Raw genomic sequence first — 19,421 nt, forward strand, 5'->3', positions numbered from 1 at the left:
TGAATTCATTGTCCCAGGAAGGGGAAACTTTATTGACACATTCCTGGGGTCAGATACATCACATGATCACACTGACAGAACCACAGGCACATAGACACAGGCAAAAGAGCATGCACAATGTCGGCACTAGTATAGTGTATATCCACATTTTGCAGCAATGCAGGCTGCTATTCTCCCATGGAGACGATCGTAGAGATGCTGGATGTAGTCCTGTGGAACGGCTTGCCATGCCATTTCCACCTGGCACCTCAGTTGGACCAGCGTTCGTGCTGGACGTGCAGACCGCGTGAGACGACGCTTCATCCAGTCCCAAACATGCTCAATGGGGGACAGATCCGGAGATCTTGCTGGCCAGGGTAGTTGACTTGCACCTTCTAGAGCACGTTGGGTGGCACGGGATACATGCGGACGTGCATTGTCCTGTTGGAACAGCAAGTTCCCTTGCCGGTCTAGGAATGGTAGAACGATGGGTTCGATGACGGTTTGGATGTACCGTGCACTATTCAGTGTCCCCTCGACGATCACCAGTGGTGTACGGCCAGTGTAGGAGATCGCTCCCCACACCATGATGCCGGGTGTTGGCCCTGTGTGCCTCGGTCGTATGCAGTCCTGATTGTGGCGCTCACCTGCACGGCGCCAAACATGCATACGACCATCATTGGCACCAAGGCAGAAGCGACTCTCATCGCTGAAGACGACACGTCTCCATTCGTCCCTCCATTCACGCCTGTCGCGACATCACTGGAGGCGGGCTGCACGATGTTGGGGCGTGAGCGGAAGACGGCCTAACGGTGTGCGGGACCGTAGCCCAGCTTCATGGAGACGGTTGCGAATGGTCCTCGCCGATACCCCAGGAGCAACAGTGTCCCTAATTTGCTGGGAAGTGGCGGTGCGGTCCCCTACGGCACTGCGTAGGATCCTACGGTCTTGGCGTGCATCCGTGCGTCGCTGCGGTCCGGTCCCAGGTCGACGGGCACGTGCACCTTCCGCCGACCACTGGCGACAACATCGATGTACTGTGGAGACCTGACGCCCCACGTGTTGAGCAATTCGGCGGTACGTCCACCCGGCCTCCCGCATGCCCACTATACGCCCTCGCTCAAAGTCCGTCAACTGCACATACGGTTCACGTCCACGCTGTCGCGGCATGCTACCAGTGTTAAAGACTGCGATGGAGCTCCGTATGCCACGGCAAACTGGCTGACACTGACGGTGGCGGTGCACAAATGCTGCGCAGCTAGCGCCATTCGACGGCCAACACCGCGGTTCCTGGTGTGTCCGCTGTGCTGTGCGTGTGATCATTGCTTGTACAGCCCTCTCGCAGTGTCCGGAGCAAGTATGGTGGGTCTGACACACCGGTGTCAATGTGTTCTTTTTTCCATTTCCAGGAGTGTATATAGAATGTACAAAGGCGATGTACTTGAGGGCAAATGATAGAGGACGTAGATGAAGATGAAATGAGAGATATGACACTACGCGAAGAATTTGACAGAGCAAGAAGGCCCTGGGAGTAGACAATAGTCCGTTAGAACTACAGACAGCTTTGGGAGAGCGAGCCATGACAAAACTCTTCCATCTGGTGAGCAAGATGTATGAGACAGGCGAAATACCTTCAGACTTCAGGTAGAATATAATAATTCCATTCCCAGAGAAAGAAGACGTTGACAGGTGTGAAAACTGCCGAACTATCAGTTTAATAAGTCACGGTTGCAAAATACGAACACGAATTCCTTATAGACGAATGGGAAAACTGGTAGAAGCCGACCTCAGGGAAGATCAGTTTCGATTCGATAGAAATGTTGGAACACGCATGGCAATACTGACTCTACAGCTTACCTTAGAAAATAGGTTAAGAAAAGGCAAACCTACATTTCTAGCATTTGTAGACTTAGAGAAAGCTTTCGACAATTTTGACTGGAGTGAAATTCTGAAGGCGGCAGGGATAAAATACTGGGACCGAAAGGCTATTTACAATTTATACAGAAACCAGATGGCAGTTATAAGAGTCGAGGGGCACAAAAGGGAAGCAGTGGTTGACAACGGAGCGAGACAGGATTGTAGCCTATCCCCGATGTCGTTCAATCTGTATACTGAGCAAGCAATAAAGCAAATATAAAAATTTGGAGTAGGAATTAAAATCCATGGAGAAGAAATGAAAGCTTTGAGGTATGCCGGCGACATTGTAATTCTGTCAGAGACAGCAATGTATCTGGAAGAGTAGTTGAACGGTCTTGAAAGGAGGATATAAGATGTACATGAACAAACGCAAATCGAGGATAATGGAATCTAATCGATTTAAATTAGGTGACGCTGAGGGCATTAGATTAGGAAACGCGAGACTTATAATACTAGAAAAGTATGGAATGTAGTCGAGTTAAATCGGGTGATGCTGAGGGAAAGAGATTAGGAAATGAGACACTGAAAGAAATGGATGAATTTTGCTATTTGGGAAGCAAAATAACTAATGATGGTCGAAGTAGAAAGGATATAAAATGTAGACTGGCTCTGGCAAGGAAAGTGTTTCTGATGAAGAGAAATTTGTTAAGGGGCTCCGGAACGCCATATACTTGCAATGTTAAAATAACGCTTATAAATTACATCTTTCCTCACAAAGTATTTGAGGTAGGAAGTTGAACTTTTTACAGATTATTTATTGGAATATGGGCTACAACTTAACACAGGGATTTTACAAAATTTTAGTTCAGTTATTAAAGATGATTTTTTTCAATTGTAATGAAAATTCACAACATTTTTTGCAATTTTTTATTTATATATTCAAAAATATACAGTTTTTTGGAAAAGGGCTGTGTTAAATTATGCAGAAGGTACTGTGTAACATTTACTGAAAGTTTGAAAGAAATATGTTTGGAAGATCCTTAGAAAACATGTAATTAGTATGAGAAAATAAAAGTTTTGGGAATCGAGCGACAAAGATTGGATTAACTTTTTAGTGCATTCCAGGTCCATAGGATGGATTATCTTCATCCTCTGCAAACTCCTCCTCCAGCTTCATCTTGTTCCTCCTCCTGTTTACTCTTGCTTGTATTTCTAGACTCTTTACAGCCCTGTCTGCAGCCCGAAGGCGTTCCTTGTCTAAAGCAAGCATAGCTCATACCATGTTAGAATGTTATTATTTACAGTAATAACACATACCTTTGGCTTTCCAACATTTCTCCTTTTCTTAAAAGCCTTCAGAGGATTTCTAATAACTTTACTTTTACTCATTATTATACTTCAACAAAACAGAGACTCAAGAAACACAATTAATTACGAATATTTCCGAGATAACGACAGAGTAAATAAACATGAAACAATCGACAATCACACCAGCGATATATATTGAACCATCACAGGTTAGCCACAAAACATACTTATCTCACATCACTAAAATGTACCTGATGAACACGGACGTTAATAATAACAAAATTTGACAGCAGTTTAACAGCGCCACAGTGGGGCACGCCCATGTAGAACACATTTCAAAAAAAATTTAAAAATAGTTGTGGTCTTCGGAATTGTATAAATTATATGTCTATTAAAAGGTAATAGTCTGCAGATTCAGAAAACGCAAAAAAGTAAAAATTGAACTTTTCATGATTTTGAGCCTTTCCGGAGCCCCTTAACATCGGGTATAGATCTAAGTGACAGGAAGCCTTTTCTGAAAGTATTTGTATGGAGTGTATCCTTGTATGGAAGTGAAACATGGGCGATAAATAGTTTAGACAAGAAGAGAATAGAAGCATTCGACGTGTGGTGCAGAAGAAGAATGCTGAAGATTAGATGGGTAGATCATGTAACTAATGAGGAGGTGCTGAATAGAATTGGGGTGATGAGTAATTTGTGGCACAACTTGACTAGTAAAAGGGATCGTTTCGTAGGACACGTTTGAGGCATCAAGGTATCACTGGTTTAGTATTGGAGGGCAGCGTGAAGGGTTAAAATAGGATAGGGAGAACAAGAGATGAATACACTAAGCAGATTCAGAAGGATGTAGGCTGCAGCAGGTACTTGGAGATGAAGAAGCTTGCACAGGATAGAATAACATGAAGAGCTGTATGAAATCAGTCTCTGAAGTGAAGACCACAACAACAAAAAATAACGGTTGTGGCCCCAGGCAGCCTGGTTATCTTTCTAGCAAGCGAATGATTTTCCTGTGGCTGGCCTAATATAATGTGGGACGAGTACAGGTTCGTTTGTTTCTGTGATGGGCTATCTGTAGCGGTTTTGAGCAGGTTTCGCGACATTTGGCAAACGTGAGCTAATCATTAAATTTACTACTCGCAGTTTACAGTTTTGCTGTCGTGCTGCTGAGAAAAAAAAAGAAAAGAAAAAAGGGACGAAAAACCGGGGTTCGAGTCCCGTCCGATAGAAATTTTCACTATCGTCATTCCATTATATTATACAACTGGACGTGATTCTTACTCGCAACCGCGAATATATTTTATGTCTTTCATAGCAGCTGAAGTAGCCGCGTCGTAATTCTACAGAGCACAGGCACTGCATTTTCGTATTCGTGATTATGGCTACGCCGCTAACTTAGTGGTTCAAGAGTATTATTATTAGTAGTATTATACACTCCTGGAAATTGAAATAAGAACACCATGAATTCATTGTCCCAGGAAGGGGAAACTTTATTGACACATTCCTGGGGTCAGATACATCACATGATCACACTGACAGAACCACAGGCACATAGACACAGGCAACACAGCATGCACAATGTCGGCACTAGTACAGTGTATATCCACCTTTCGCAGCAATGCAGGCTGCTATTCTCCCATGGAGACGATCGTAGAGATGCTGGATGTAGTCCTGTGGAACGGCTTGCCATGCCATTTCCACCTGGCGCCTCAGTTCGACCAGCGTTCGTGCTGGACGTGCAGACCGCGTGAGACGACGCTTCATCCAGTCCCAAACATGCTCAATGGGGAACAGATCCGGAGATCTTGCTGGCCAGGGTAGTTGACTTACACCTTCTAGAGCACGTTGGGTGGCACGGGATACATGCGGACGTGCATTGTCCTGTTGGAACAGCAAGTTCCCTTGCCGGTCTAGGAATGGTAGAACGATGGGTTCGATGACGGTTTGGATGTACCGTGCACTATTCAGTGTCCCCTCGACTATCACCAGTGGTGTACGGCCAGTGTAGGAGATCGCTCCCCACACCATGATGCCGGGTGTTGGCCCTGTGTGCCTCGGTCGTATGCAGTCCTGATTGTGGCGCTCACCTGCACGGTGCCAAACACGCATACGACCATCATTGGCACCAAGTCAGAAGCGACTCTCATCGCTGAAGACGACACGTCTCCATTCGTCCCTCCATTCACGCCTGTCGCGACACCACTGGAGGCGGGCTGCACGATGTTGGGGCGTGAGCGGAAGACGGCCTAACGGTGTGCGGGACCGTAGCCCAGCTTCATTGAGACGGTTGCGAATGGTCCTCGCCGATACCCCAGGAGCAACAGTGTCCCTAATTTGCTGGGAAGTGGCGGTGCGGTCCCCTACGGCACTGCGTAGGATCCTACGGTCTTGGCGTGCATCCGTGCGTCGCTGCGGTCCGGTCCCAGGTCGACGGGCACGTGCACCTTCCTCCGACCACTGGCGACAACATCGATGTACTGTGGAGACCTCACGCCCCACGTGTTGAGCAATTCGGCGGTACGTCCACCCGGCCTCCCGCATGCCCACTATATGCCCTCGCTCAAAGTCCGTCAACTGCACATACGGTTCACGTCCACGCTGTCGCGGCATGCTACCAGTGTTAAAGACTGCGATGGAGCTCCGTATGCCACGGCAAACTGGCTGACACTGACGGCGGCGGTGCACAAATGCTGCGCAGCTAGCGCCATTCGACGGCCAACACCGCGGTTCCTGGTGTGTCCGCTGTGCCGTGCGTGTGATCGTTGCTTGTACAGCCCTCTCGCAGTGTCCGGAGCAAGTATGGTGGGTCTGACACACCGGTGTCAATGTGTTCTTTTTTCCATTTCCAGGAGTGTAGTTAACGCTTGACATGAAGCACTTGGCCGCAGATATTGGTTTTTGTATTTTATTTTAGGTGCTGCTGTACTTATGCAACTATTCGTGATTTTAAAATTTTGAATATTGTAGTTACTTGTTTTTGAGTTAATTTTTTTTCTTAAATGTTATTGACTTTCCACATTAATTTTCATCCTTTTTCGTTATCTGATGGTTTTGTTACAGAAATAATAAGTTTTTATTTATGGAAATACTATTTAATTCGCAAAGTACCTTAGCACTCTCCAATCAGCTATGGAAATACTATATAATTCGCAAAGTACCTTAGCATTCTCCAATCAGCTACCCATCACTTCACTTTGACTGAGAACTAACTGCAAGAAAATCTGATATACGGTGGCCCGTGCAATGCTCACATCACCCGTAAAAACTCTAGATTAAGGTGTTCAAACATGCAGACAGGCAGGTACGACGGTCTTAGACAAAACTTTGTATTGTGATATCTGTTCAGAGCTTTGGAGGACTTACGGTCAAATAAGGCAGAAGGGATAGCTAACATTCCATCAGAATTTCTAAAATCATTGGGGGAAGTGGCAACAAAACGACTATTCACGTTGATGTGTAGAATATATGAGTCTGGCGATATACCATCTGACTTTCGGAAAAGCATCATCCACACAATTCCGAAGACGGCAAGAGCTGACCAGTGCGAGAATTATCGCACAATCAGCTTAACAGCTCATGCATCGAAGCTGCTTACAAGAATAATATACAGAAGAATGGAAAAGAAAATTGAGAATGCGCTAGGTGACGGTCAGTTTGGCTTTAGGAAAAGTAAAGGGACGAGAGAGGCAATTCTGACGTTACGACTAATAACGGAAGCAAGGCTAAAGAAAAATCAAGACACTTTCATAGGATTTGTCGACCTGGAAAAAGCGTTCGACAATATAAAATGGTGCAAGCTGTTCGAGATTCTGAAAAAAGTAGGGATAAGCTATAGGGAGAGACGGGTCATATACAATATGTACAACAACCAAGAGGGAATAATAAGAGTGGACGATCAAGAACGAAGTGCTCGTATTAAGAAGGGTGTAAGACAAGGCTGTAGCCTTTCGCCCCTACTCTTCAATCTGTACATCGAGGAAGCAATCATGGAAATAAAAGAAAGGTTCAGGAGTGGAATTAAAATACAAGGTGAAAGGATATCAATGATACGATTCGCTGATGACATTGCTATCCTGAGTGAAAGTGAAGAAGAATTAAATGATCTGCTGAACGGAATGAACAGTCTAATGAGTACACAGTATGGTTTGAGAGTAAATCGGAGAAAGACGAAGGTAATGAGAAGTAGTAGAAATGAGAACAGCGAGAAACTTAACATCAGGATTGATGGTCACGAAGTCAATGAAGTTAAGGAATTCTGCTACCTAGACAGTAAAATAACCAATGACGGACGGAGCAAGGAGGACATCAAAAGCAGACTCGCTATGGCAAAAAAGGCATTTCTGGCCGAGAGAAGTCTACTAATATCAAATAGCGGCCTTAAATTGAGGAAGAAATTTCTGAGGATGTACGTCTGGAGTACAGCATTGTATGGTAGTGAAACATGGACTGTGGGGAAACCGGAACAGAAGAGAATCGAAGCATTTGAGATGTGGTGCTATAGACGAATGTTGAAAATTAGGTGGACTGATAAGGTAAGGAATGAGGAGGTTCTACGCAGAATCGGAGAGGAAAGGAATATGTGGAAAACACTGATAAGGAGAAGGGACAGGATGATAGGACATCTGCTAAGACATGAGGGAATGACTTCCATGGTACTAGAGGGAGCTGTAGAGGGCAAAAACTGTAGAGGAAGACAGAGATTGGAATACGTCAAGCAAATAATTGAGGACGTAGGTTGCAAGTGCTACTCTGAGATGAAGAGGTTAGCACAGGAAAGGAATTCGTGGCGGGCCGCATCAAACCAGTCAGTAGACTGACGACAAAAAAAAATAAAAAAAATAAAAAAAAAAAATAATCTGTTCTCCCATGATCCTATTTTGACGAAATGAAAGCCTTTACCGTGCCCCACGCTATCCTGAAGTACCTGTGAAAATGTGTGAAAGTTCGTCAAGCAGATAAGTGTGTTCAGACAGACAAGACTGATCTAGTAAATTTTGAATCACGATATCTTTTAGTTCCATGATCCGCTTTTGGTGAACTAAAGTCTGTGTGGTGCCCCGAGCTATGCTCAAGGTACCTGCAAAACCCCGTGAAATTTCGTCTAGTAGTTTTGGAGAAGTGTGTTCAAACAAATAAGCAGGCAGACGTGACATTTTTACAGTTTATTACTAGTATACACTGATGAACCAATACATTATGACCATCTGCATAACAGCTTGTTTGTCCGTCTTTGGAACGAAATACATCACTGATTCCCGCGTATCAGGGATCCGACCGCTTGTTGATGGATTTGTGGACGTACGTGTCATTAGATGTCTCCGCACAGGTCATGTAATTCGCGTAAACATCGTGGGGCTGATTTGCGTACGCGATGATGGTGCCAGGTAGCGACCCAGAAGGATTTTATAAGATTTACATCAGGCGCATATGCTAGCCGAGACATCAACTTCAGTTCACCATAATGCTCCTCAAACCACTGTAGCACGGTTCTGGCTCCTAGACGTAGATAATTATACTGCTGAAAGACGACACCGCCATCGGGAAGCCATCAAAGCATGAAGGGATGCTGGTGGTTCGCAGCTGCTAGCGTGTCTTCGATTACTACTACAGGTCTCGTGCATGTGCAGGAGAATGTCTGCCATACGAGATGCGGCAATAAAATAATGAGACTGATTTTCCAGAATGAGATTTTCACTCTGCAGCGGAGTGTGCGCTGATATGAAATTTCCTGACAGATTAAAACTGTGTGCCAGACCGAGACTCGAACTCGGGACCTTTGCCTTTCGCGGGCAAGTGCTCTACCAACTGAGCTACCCAAGCACGACTCACGACCCCCCCTTCCCCCCCCCCCCCCCCACAGCTTCAATTCTGCCAGTACCTCGTCTCCTACCTTCCAAACTTTACAGAAGCTCTCCTGCGAACCTTGCAAAACTAGCGCTCCTGAAAGAAAGGATATTGCGGAGACAGAATGAGATTTTCACTCTGCAGCGGAGTGTGCGCTGATATGAAATTTCCTGACAGATTAAAACTGTGTGCCAGACCTAGACTCGACTTCGGGACCTTTGCCTTTCGCGGGCAAGTGCTCTACCAACTGAGCTACCCAAGCACGACTCACGACCCCCCCCCTTCCCCCCCCCCCCCCCGGTCACAGGTTCAATTCTGCCAGTACCTCGTCTCCTACCTTCCAAGCTTTACAGAAGCTCTCTTGCGAACCTTGCAGAATTAGCACTCCTGAAAGAAAGGATATTCCGGAGACAGAATGAGATTTTCACTCTGCAACGGAGTGTGCACTGATATGAAACTTCCTGACACTTGCCCGCGAAAGACAAAGGTCCCGAGTTCGAGTCTCGGTCTGGCACAGAGTTTTAATCTGTCAAGAAGTATTGAGACTGATTTTCTTTGCAAGATGTGGCAACCCTGCGGGCTTTCGTAGGCATAATATCTTTGACCTTGGTCTATAAGCTGCTTCTAGTCCAAGTAGCACATCGATGCAACTGCTCAGTCGTGAGTTGTGCTATAATAAGTTAACACGTGTTTGGTGTCTCTCGTCACAGACATGTAATTGCATAATATTGGGCAACGGTATGCCTTTTTTTGCGTCAAATTGGTTGAAAAACGCGACGACAACTTACGGTAAGCTTCAGAAGGCTTTTGGAGAGGAGGTCACGTCAAGAGCTCCAGTTTTTCGTTGGCATAAAATGTTTAGTGAAGGCAGAACGAATGTTGAGGATGAAGACCGCAGTGGACGACCATCAACCTCATGGACGGATGTCTACTTGGCCAGGGTGCGTGAACTCGTACGAACTGATCGAAGATTAGCCGTGAAAATGATTGCAGGAGAACTGAACATCAATCGAGAAACGGTTCGTTTAATAATAACTGAAGATCTCGGTATGAGAAAGATTTGTGCAAAAATGGTCCACATACTGCTCTGTCAGTACAGCAATTTTTAATCTCAAAACAAATTTCAGTACTACCGCAGCCACCTTATTCACCAGATATCGCTCCGTGCGACGTTTTTTTCTATTTCCAAGAGTCAAAGCGGTGGTCAAGGGACACCATTTTCAAACAATACAGGATGTCCAAAAAGCTTGTGACGAGGGTGTTGGAGGATATTACAGAAGATGAGTTCCAGAAATGTTACCATCTATGACAGAAGCGCTGGAAAAAGTGTGTGCAATCAGAAGGGAACTACTTTGAAGGAGACAACACTAAACTAGACTAAAACGGTAAGCAACATTTTTTTCACATCAGTCTCATTACTTTATTGTCGCACCTAGTAGCATAATACTGCTCCCACCTGCACGTTTTGAGCCGCCTTTTACCTAGATGACGGCGTTTGTGAAGACGACCACTGACCTATTGTAGCAAAAATACACTCCTGGAAATGGAAAAAAGAACACATTGACACCGGTGTGTCAGACCCACCATACTTGCTCCGGACACTGCAAGAGGGCTGTACAAGCAATGATCACACGCACGGCACAGCGGACACACCAGGAACCGCGGTGTTGGCCGTCGAATGGCGCTAGCTGCGCAGCATTTGTGCACTGCCGCCGTCAGTGTCAGCCAGTTTGCCGTGGCATACGGAGCTCCATCGCAGTCTTTAACACTGGTAGCATGCCGCGACAGCGTGGACGTGAACCGTATGTGCAGTTGACGGACTTTGAGCGAGGGCGTATAGTGGGCATGCGGGAGGCCGGGTGGACGTACCGCCGAATTGCTCAACACGTGGGGCGTGAGGTCTCCACAGTACATCGATGTTGTCGCCAGTGGTCGGCGGAAGGTGCACGTGCCCGTCGACCTGGGACCGGACCGCAGCGACGCACGGATGCACGCCAAGACCGTAGGATCCTACGCAGTGCCGTAGGGGACCGCACCGCCACTTCCCAGCAAATTAGGGACACTGTTGCTCCTGGGGTATCGGCGAGGACCATTCGCAACCGTCTCCATGAAGCTGGGCTGCGGTCCCGCACACCGTTAGGCCGTCTTCCGCTCACGCCCCAACATCGTGCAGCCAGCCTCCAGTGGTGTCGCGACAGGCGTGAATGGAGGGACGAATGGAGACGTGTCGTCTTCAGCGATGAGAGTCGCTTCTACCTTGGTGCCAATGATGGTCGTATGCGTGTTTGGCGCCGTGCAGGTGAGCGCCACAATCAGGACTGCATACGACCGAGGCACACAGGGCCAACACCCGGCATCATGGTGTGGGGAGCGATCTCCTACACTGGCTGTACACCAGTGGTGATCGTCGAGGGGACACTGAATAGTGCACGGTACATCCAAACCGTCATCGAACCCATCGTTCTACCATTCCTAGACCGGCAAGGGAACTTGCTGTTCCAACAGGACAATGCACGTCCGCATGTATCCCGTGCCACCCAACGTGCTCTAGAAGGTGTAAGTCAACTACCCTTGCCAGCAAGATCTCCGGATCTGTCCCCCACTGAGCATGTTTGGGACTGGATGAAGCGTCGTCTCACGCGGTCTGCACGTCCAGCACGAACGCTGGTCCAACTGAGGCGCCAGGTGGAAATGGCATGGCAAGCCGTTCCACAGGACTACATCCAGCATCTCTACGATCGTCTCCATGGGAGAATAGGAGCCTGCATTGCTGCGGAAGGTGGATATACACTGTACTAGTGCCGACATTGTGCATGCTCTGTTGCCTGTGTCTATGTGCCTGTGGTTCTGTCAGTGTGATCATGTGATGTATCTGACCCCAGGAATGTGTCATTAAAGTTTCTCCTTCCTGGGACAATGAATTTACGGTGTTCTTATTTCAATTTCCAGGAGTGTATGATTCACCCGAACAGTCGACACCTTTACATTGATCGACGGTCGAATTCCGAGGGTTCCGCGCCCACTGCAGTCACAATTGACGATGTCGGGTCGACGTGTGAACACGTAGGGATGGTCTGCTGCAGAACTCTAATGTTCAATAATGCATGGTGAGCAGTGTGCTCGGAAACACTTGTTCGTGCAGCAGCACTGTGCTCTTTCGGCAGAGATGCCACAGACGACCATGTATCCTACTTTACCGAACAGACAAGATTCCGAACCCCACGTTTTTTAAGAGTCGCGGTTAGGGAAATTTTCACTGTCCTACCTGTTCCCGTAGATGCTGACGACAACAACATGTGAACATTCGACCACCTTTGCAGTTTTCAAGACATTCCTTCAAAGGCTCTGAATAATCTGGCCTTTGTCAAAGTCGCTCATCTCAATGGAGTTCCACATTTGCAGCGCGTGATCAGCTGTGCGTGTCTGTTCCACTTACACACTTTTGTTACGGCGTCACGTGACCATAACGCTAGCGGGCAGTCTCGCAGTGGTCAGTGGTCAGAATTTTTTGGCTTATCAGTGTAGATTCAACACGACGTTAGGACAGCCGGAAAAGCTACAAACCCCCCGAAGACGTCCCCTGTAACAGAGCACGAAACAGCCGCCCACGGTGGCCGAGCGGTTCTAGGCGCTTCAGTCAGGAACCGCGCGACTGCTACGGTCGCAGGTTCGGACCCTGCCTCGGGAATTGATGTGTGTGATGTCCTTAGGTTACTTAGGTTTAATTAGTTCTAAGTTCTAGGGGACTCATGACCTAAGATGTTAAGTCCCATAGTGCTCAGAGCCATTTGAACCATTTGAAGAGCACGAAACATTGGGTTTCAAAAGGAATTTCCTCCAGCCACGGGGTAACAGCCTCGATAATTTTAATAAGTCTTACCTGGGCTGGTTAACTCACCTCAGAGTGAAATGTAGGGTTGATCAGTTTTCGGTGAAATTTCCATGGGCGACCGCCAAGGGTGAGTAAACCATCTCCGCCAAAGATCCGGAGCACGCGTCTGACGAAGTATGTGCGGTCTACCATCTTTGATGTTAGCAAGACGTGCTGCACATCATCTGGGTGCAGCACGATCACCACCAACTTTGGCCCCAAGTAGAACCTGTCGTCAGCACAACAAGGGTACCAACTTGTTCACTTTTTTTTTTTACGGGAGACAGCTGTACACATACAGTTAACTAAAATCAGTGTAGCACAACAGTTCACATACCCGACGATACACCAGTGAGGAACTTAACACGACTGAACAAGGAATGTGCAATTCCCTAGGAAGTCATTAAGAGATGCTGTCTCCGTGTACTGCAAACATAGCCTCGAAAACCTGCGCAAAATTTTAGCTGTGGCCTGCGTCTGTTACTGGAGGTCTGTCTCAACAGGTTTTAGACACACTGACGGAAAAAAAATCTCAACACAAAAAAAACACTCCTCGAAATGGAAAAAAGAACACATTGACACCGGTGTGTCAGACCCACCATACTTGCTCCGGACACTGCGAGAGGGCTGTACAAGCAATGATCACACGCACGGCACAGCGGACACACCAGGAACCGCGGTGTTGGCCGTCGAATGGTGCTAGCTGCGCAGCATTTGTGCACCGCCGCCGTCAGTGTCAGCCAGTTTGCCGTGGCATACGGAGCTCCATCGCAGTCTTTAACACTGGTAGCATGCCGCGACAGCGTGGACGTGAACCGTATGTGCAGTTGATGGACTTTGAGCGAGGGCGTATAGTGGGCATGCGGGAGGCCGGGTGGACGTACCACCGAATTGCTCAACACGTGGGGCGTGAGGTCTCCACAGTACATCGATGTTGTCGCCAGTGGTCGGCGGAGGGTGCACGTGCCCGTCGACCTGGGACCGGACCGCAGCGACGCACGGATGCACGCCAAGACCGTAGGATCCTACGCAGTGCCGTAGGGGACCGCACCGCCACTTCCCAGCAAATTAGGGACACTGTTGCTCCTGGGGTATCGGCGAGGACCATTCGCAACCGTCTCCATGAAGCTGGGCTACGGTCCCGCACACCGTTAGGCCGTCTTCCGCTCACGCCCCAACATCGTGCAGCCCGCCTCCAGTGGTGTCGCGACAGGCGTGAATGGAGGGACGAATGGAGACGTGTCGTCTTCAGCGATGAGAGTCGCTTCTGCCTTGGTGCCAATGATGGTCGTATGCGTGTTTGGCGCCGTGCAGGTGAGCGCCACAATCAGGACTGCATACGACCAAGGCACACAGGGCCAACACCCGGCATCATGGTGTGGGGAGCGATCTCCTACACTGGCCGTACACCACTGGTGATCGTCGAGGGGACACTGAATAGTGCACGGTACATCCAAACCGTCATCGAACCCATCGTTCTACCATTCCTAGACCGGCAAGGGAACTTGCTGTTCCAACAGGACAATGCACGTCCGCATGTATCCCGTGCCACCCAACGTGCTCTAGAAGGTGTAAGTCAACTACCCTGGCCAGCAAGATCTCCGGATCTGTCCCCCATTGAGCATGTTTGGGACTGGATGAAGCGTCGTCTCACGCGGTCTGCACGTCCAGCACGAACGCTGGTCCAACTGAGGCGCCAGGTGGAAATGGCATGGCAAGCCGTTCCACAGGACTACATCCAGCACCTCTACGATGGTCTCCATGGGAGAATAGCAGCCTGCATTGCTGCGAAAGGTGGATATACACTGTACTAGTGCCGACATTGTGCATGCTCTGTTGCCTGTGTCTATGTGCCTGTGGTTCTGTCAGTGTGATCATTTGATGTATCTGACCCCAGGAATGTGTCAATAAAGTTTCCCCTTCCTGGGACAATGAATTCACGGTGTTCTTATTTCAATTTCCAGGAGTGTATTACACACGAAGAACAACGATGCAGAAGGTTAATAACGTTCGTTTTATTTAAATCGCATTCAGATTTTCCACATAAAACGTTCAGAGGCTTTACTCTCCTGCATGCCCCCTTAAGTGACAAACACCTTGTAACGGCTGTGTCTGGTAAAATGTTATTACTTGACATTTAATTATGACAAATTGTACGAAAAACGACGCGTTATTGCTAGACCGCCACTTTGCCGTAGCAATGAAACGTTTACTTTCGTAGCATACCATTTGTAACAATAAAATCCTCAAACACAGGAAGCCTTTAACTACTAACATGTGATCTGCTGTCATTTTATTTAATAAAATCGTAGCTAAAACGATGCGTTTACGAGATATCCTTAATATACACCTGCTCTTTAAGAGCTTACATTCATACCAGGTTCTCTATTATTAAAAAAAAAAAACACCCGAAATGGAGTTTAACTAGATGCAATATGGCGTCCCCTAAGTTGCGCGTCTAATATAAAATCGATGAAGGATCTCAATGGCCAGGTTCCCCTCACGGGTAATATACCGGATTCTTCATTTTACGCTTCACAATCTAGTGAAACGTGGAATGCTATACTGTGACGTCACCAGGTTCTCGTCCACGGACATTTTCATGTCCTGTGGGAGGACGGCTTTAGGCTTATTTCATGAAGTATCTGTACTGGCAGGACGCGTCACGCAGTTTGCAGCGAGTCAGTATTGTGTGTTTTTCAAATGATATACGGCGTCCATTGCACAGACGGTCCCAATAAGACCTTCAACCTGCAGTGTGTGGATGGTGAAGTACCAGATAGAGGTGGTTCTGCCGTATTTTGGATTTGTTTTGCATATCACGACGTGGTCCCACGCATTCACGTTATCGTGAACATGAACCGTAATGAAACTTTCCTGGCAGATTAAAACTGTGTGCCGGACCGAGACTCGAACTCGGGACCTTTGCCTTTCGCGGGCAAGTGCTCTAACCGAGCTACCCAATCACCACTCACACCCCGTCCTCACAGCTGTACTTCTGCCAGTACCTCGTCTCCTACTTTCCTAACTTTACAGAAGCTCTTCTGCGAACCTTGCAGAACTAGCACTCCTGAAAGAAAGGATATAGCGGAGACATGGTAGAGCACTTGCCGGCGAAAGGCAAAGGTCCCGAGTTCGAATCTCGGTCTGGCACAACGTATTAATCTCCCAGGAAAGTTTCATATCAGCGCACACTCCGCTGCAGAGTGAAAATCACATTCTGGAAGCAACCGTAATGTTTATTCCGGCATTTTCGGTGTCCAAGTGATGCCCTTTCTTCTATATGTTCCTAATGAATCTTCTGTCTTCCAAGCCGAGAACAACCAGATTCACAGCGCTGCACCATACGTTCCTGGTTTAACGAACACTAGGGAACCCAGTCCCTCTTCAACTGGCCCTCTGAACAACCCACCTTAATCACGTACAGAATGTCTGAGATTATTTGTAACAGCAAGTAGCAGTTTATTTTTCGAGTGATAATTTAGACTTTATGACTGCCTTTGGACAGTTACTAAATGTATTGGATTCAGAACAGAACCTTGAGGGTTACCTCATTCTACATCACTGCAGTATCACTCAAGTCAGCCTCCTTGTTTTTTGGCGCTAGAGGAAAACCTTCAATTTTAGTTTATAGGTGTGAAAGTAGCCATTCTTCAATTTTTGCCTAAATTCCGTAATGCTACAACGTTGTTCTTGTTGTGGTCTTCAGTCCAGAGACTGGTTTGATGCAGTTCTCCATGCTACTCTATCCTGTGCTAGCTTCTTCATCTCCCAGCACCTACTGCAACCTACATTCTTCTGAATCTGTTTAGTGTATTCATCTCTTGGTCTCCGTCTGTGATTTTTTCCCTCCACGCTGCCCTCCAATACTAAATTGGTGATCCCTCGATGCCTCAGAACATTTTCTACCAAACGATCCCTTCTTCATGTCAAGTTGTGCCACAAACTTGTCTTCTCCCCAATTCTGTTCAATACCTCCTCATTAGTTACGTGATCTACCCATCTAATCTTCATCATTCTTCTGTAGCACCACATTTCGAAAGCACCTATTCTCTTCTTGTCCAAACTATTTATCGTCCACGTTTCACTACCAGACATGGCTACATTCCGTACAAATAGTTTCAGAAACGATTTCATGACAAATCTATACTCGATGTTAACAAATTTCTCTCGCTCAGAAACGCTTTTGCTTGCCATTGCCAGTCTACATTTTATATCCTCTCTACTTGGACCATTATCAGTTATTTTGCTCCCCAAATAACAAAACTCAGTTACTACTTTAAGCGTCTCATTTCCTAATCTAATTCCCGCAGCATCACCCGATTTAATTCTACTACATTCCATGATTCATGGAAAGGGGGGGGGGGGGGGGTGCTTCAACGTATGCAAAAGTATTACATTGTACACAATTATGCTATTGGTTTCGAGTCATCAGACAACATGAAATCTTTACTTGTGCTATATTAAGGCAGACCAGGCTCCCCTGGGCAGTCATAAGCTCACCTGATCAAGTCTCCATACTCGCGGTGCAAGTCTCGCGCGTTGCGGATTTTGACAGGCACCTCGCGGAATTCCGGAATGTTGCCGAGGATGGGCACTGTGGGCGGCCCTGGCAGGTCCACACGCAGTCTGGTGAGCCACAGCCACCACAGCACCCCTAGCACGCCAGCACAGCACCACACCACCAGCTGCACCAAGGGCCACCACCACCACGCCATGGCTCAACAGCTAGCCGGGGCTCCCAGTGTCCAACCTGCAGGCAGAAGCACAGCTGCTCACTCATTGGCGTCGTTCCCAATACCCTGCATAGTGTAGTTCATACAGAATGGTAAATACGAGACGTTCCAATCAGCAGTATTGATGTTTTAAGGCTTTTGCATTCGTAAAGAGTGCTGCATGTAAAAAGCAGTTGTGCAAATAAAGCCATATACACTCATGCTCATAAATTAAGTTAATGCTGATACATGATGAAACAACGCTCCGGTGAGCGGTTTGCGGGTTTAAATCACCTCGGGGTATGACCATGCGGTGAATTTGACCTGCGGTCTTCGCGCGGTGGCGAAGGGATGAAATTTGCTACGGTGATATTTCCACAAAAGCGTAAGAGGCATGATTAATAAAAACTTTGGAATCCAGCCACCAGAATCGCTTATCGATCAGAAAGACATTCGGAAAAGACCATGCTCATATGATATTAATAGCGAGAAAAGCTCACGTGTTGCAATTTGTGAACAACATAAAAATTCGATTAAATAAAAACAAAAACAAAAAAAGTCTCTGCAGGCCGCAAGTCTACGCGAGCGAAGCAGCGAACGCTATGCTAGTTCTTAAATGTACAAAGAAGGCCAGTACGAACGGTCACAGCTTTGTTTGACCAATTGGAGGGCGTTAGAGAGACCGAAAAATGAACTTGCACACGCTTCAAAGTAGAAAGACGCGCGGAAGTCGGCTCACTCACCGTGCGGACTGGCTCGCGAACTGGGCACGCAGACTGCGACAGCAGGCAGACACAGAAAGCTACTGAATGGAGGATCGCCTTATGCGCTCTGCACGTTACGGGTTACGCGATGTCTGTAGGCGTGGTTTAGTTTGGCGCAGACACGAAACCCATCATACCGGTTTGCCACGCCTGACCTCGCCTCTAGCTACAGACCGCCAGACGCGCTGGGTAATTTCCAGAAAATAAAAGTAGCAAATTCCCGGTGTGCGAAGGAGAAATATTTCAATTGACCGACGAAAAAAGGGAATACAAATATGTTCGGGGACATTCAGGAATACAGAAATATACGTCACTTAGGGATAAAATAAATAGCAAGTGCATGAAGGCTAAGGTGAAATGGCTGCATGAAAAATGTGAAGAAATCAATGATTGGCTGAAGGACAGACTCAGCATATAGAAAAGTCAAAACAGCCTTCAGTGAAATTAAAAGCAAGGGTGGTAACATTAAGAGTACAATAGTTATTGTTGTTGTTGTGGTCTTCAGTCTAGAGACTGGTTTGGTGCAGCTCTCCTTGCTATTCTATCCTGTGCAAGCTGCTTCATCTCCCAGTACCTACTGAAACCTACATCCTCCTGAATCTGCTTAGTGTATTCGTCTCTCGGTCTCCCTCTACGGTTTTTGCCCTCCACGCTGCCCTCCAGTACTAAATTGGTGATCCCTTGATGCCTCAGAACATGTCCTACCAACCGATCCCTTCTTCTGGTCAAGTTGTGCCACAAATTTCTCATCTCCCCAATTCTATTCAGTACCACCTCTTTAGTTACAAGCTCTACCCATCTAATCTTCAGCATTCTTCTGTAGCACCACATTTCGAAAGCTTCTATTCTCTTCTTGTCCAAACTATTTATCGCCCACGTTTCACTTCCATACATGGCTACACTCCATACAAATCCTTTCAGAAACGACTTCCTGACACTTAAATCTATGCTCGATGTTACAAAACAAATTTCCCTTCTTCAGAAACGCTCTCCTTGCCACTGCCAGTCTACATTTTATATCCTCTCTACTTCGGCCGTCATCAGTTATTTTGCTCCCCAAATAGCAAAACTCCTTTACTACTTTAA

The 19,421-nt window shown here is 47.1% G+C and overlaps 1 protein-coding gene across 2 annotated transcripts in view; it reads right to left on the reverse strand.

Moving 5' to 3' along the window:
- LOC126106584 (cytochrome P450 4g15-like) overlaps positions 1–18,423 on the reverse strand; it is an 88,385-nt gene extending 69,962 nt beyond the window's left edge. For both annotated transcript variants that reach the window (XM_049912930.1, XM_049912929.1), the window contains exons 1-3: positions 18,315–18,423; positions 17,360–17,609; positions 12,884–13,085 (exon numbers count right to left, since the gene is read on the reverse strand). In XM_049912930.1, coding sequence (XP_049768887.1) covers positions 12,884–13,085; positions 17,360–17,574 — 417 coding nt within the window. In that variant the 5' untranslated portion in view covers positions 17,575–17,609; positions 18,315–18,423. The remainder of the gene's footprint in view (positions 1–12,883; positions 13,086–17,359; positions 17,610–18,314) is intronic.
- Positions 18,424–19,421: the final 998 nt, after the last annotated feature.

This window comes from Schistocerca cancellata, chromosome 10 (genome assembly GCF_023864275.1).
Source record: "Schistocerca cancellata isolate TAMUIC-IGC-003103 chromosome 10, iqSchCanc2.1, whole genome shotgun sequence".
Lineage (NCBI taxonomy): Eukaryota > Metazoa > Arthropoda > Insecta > Orthoptera > Acrididae > Schistocerca > Schistocerca cancellata.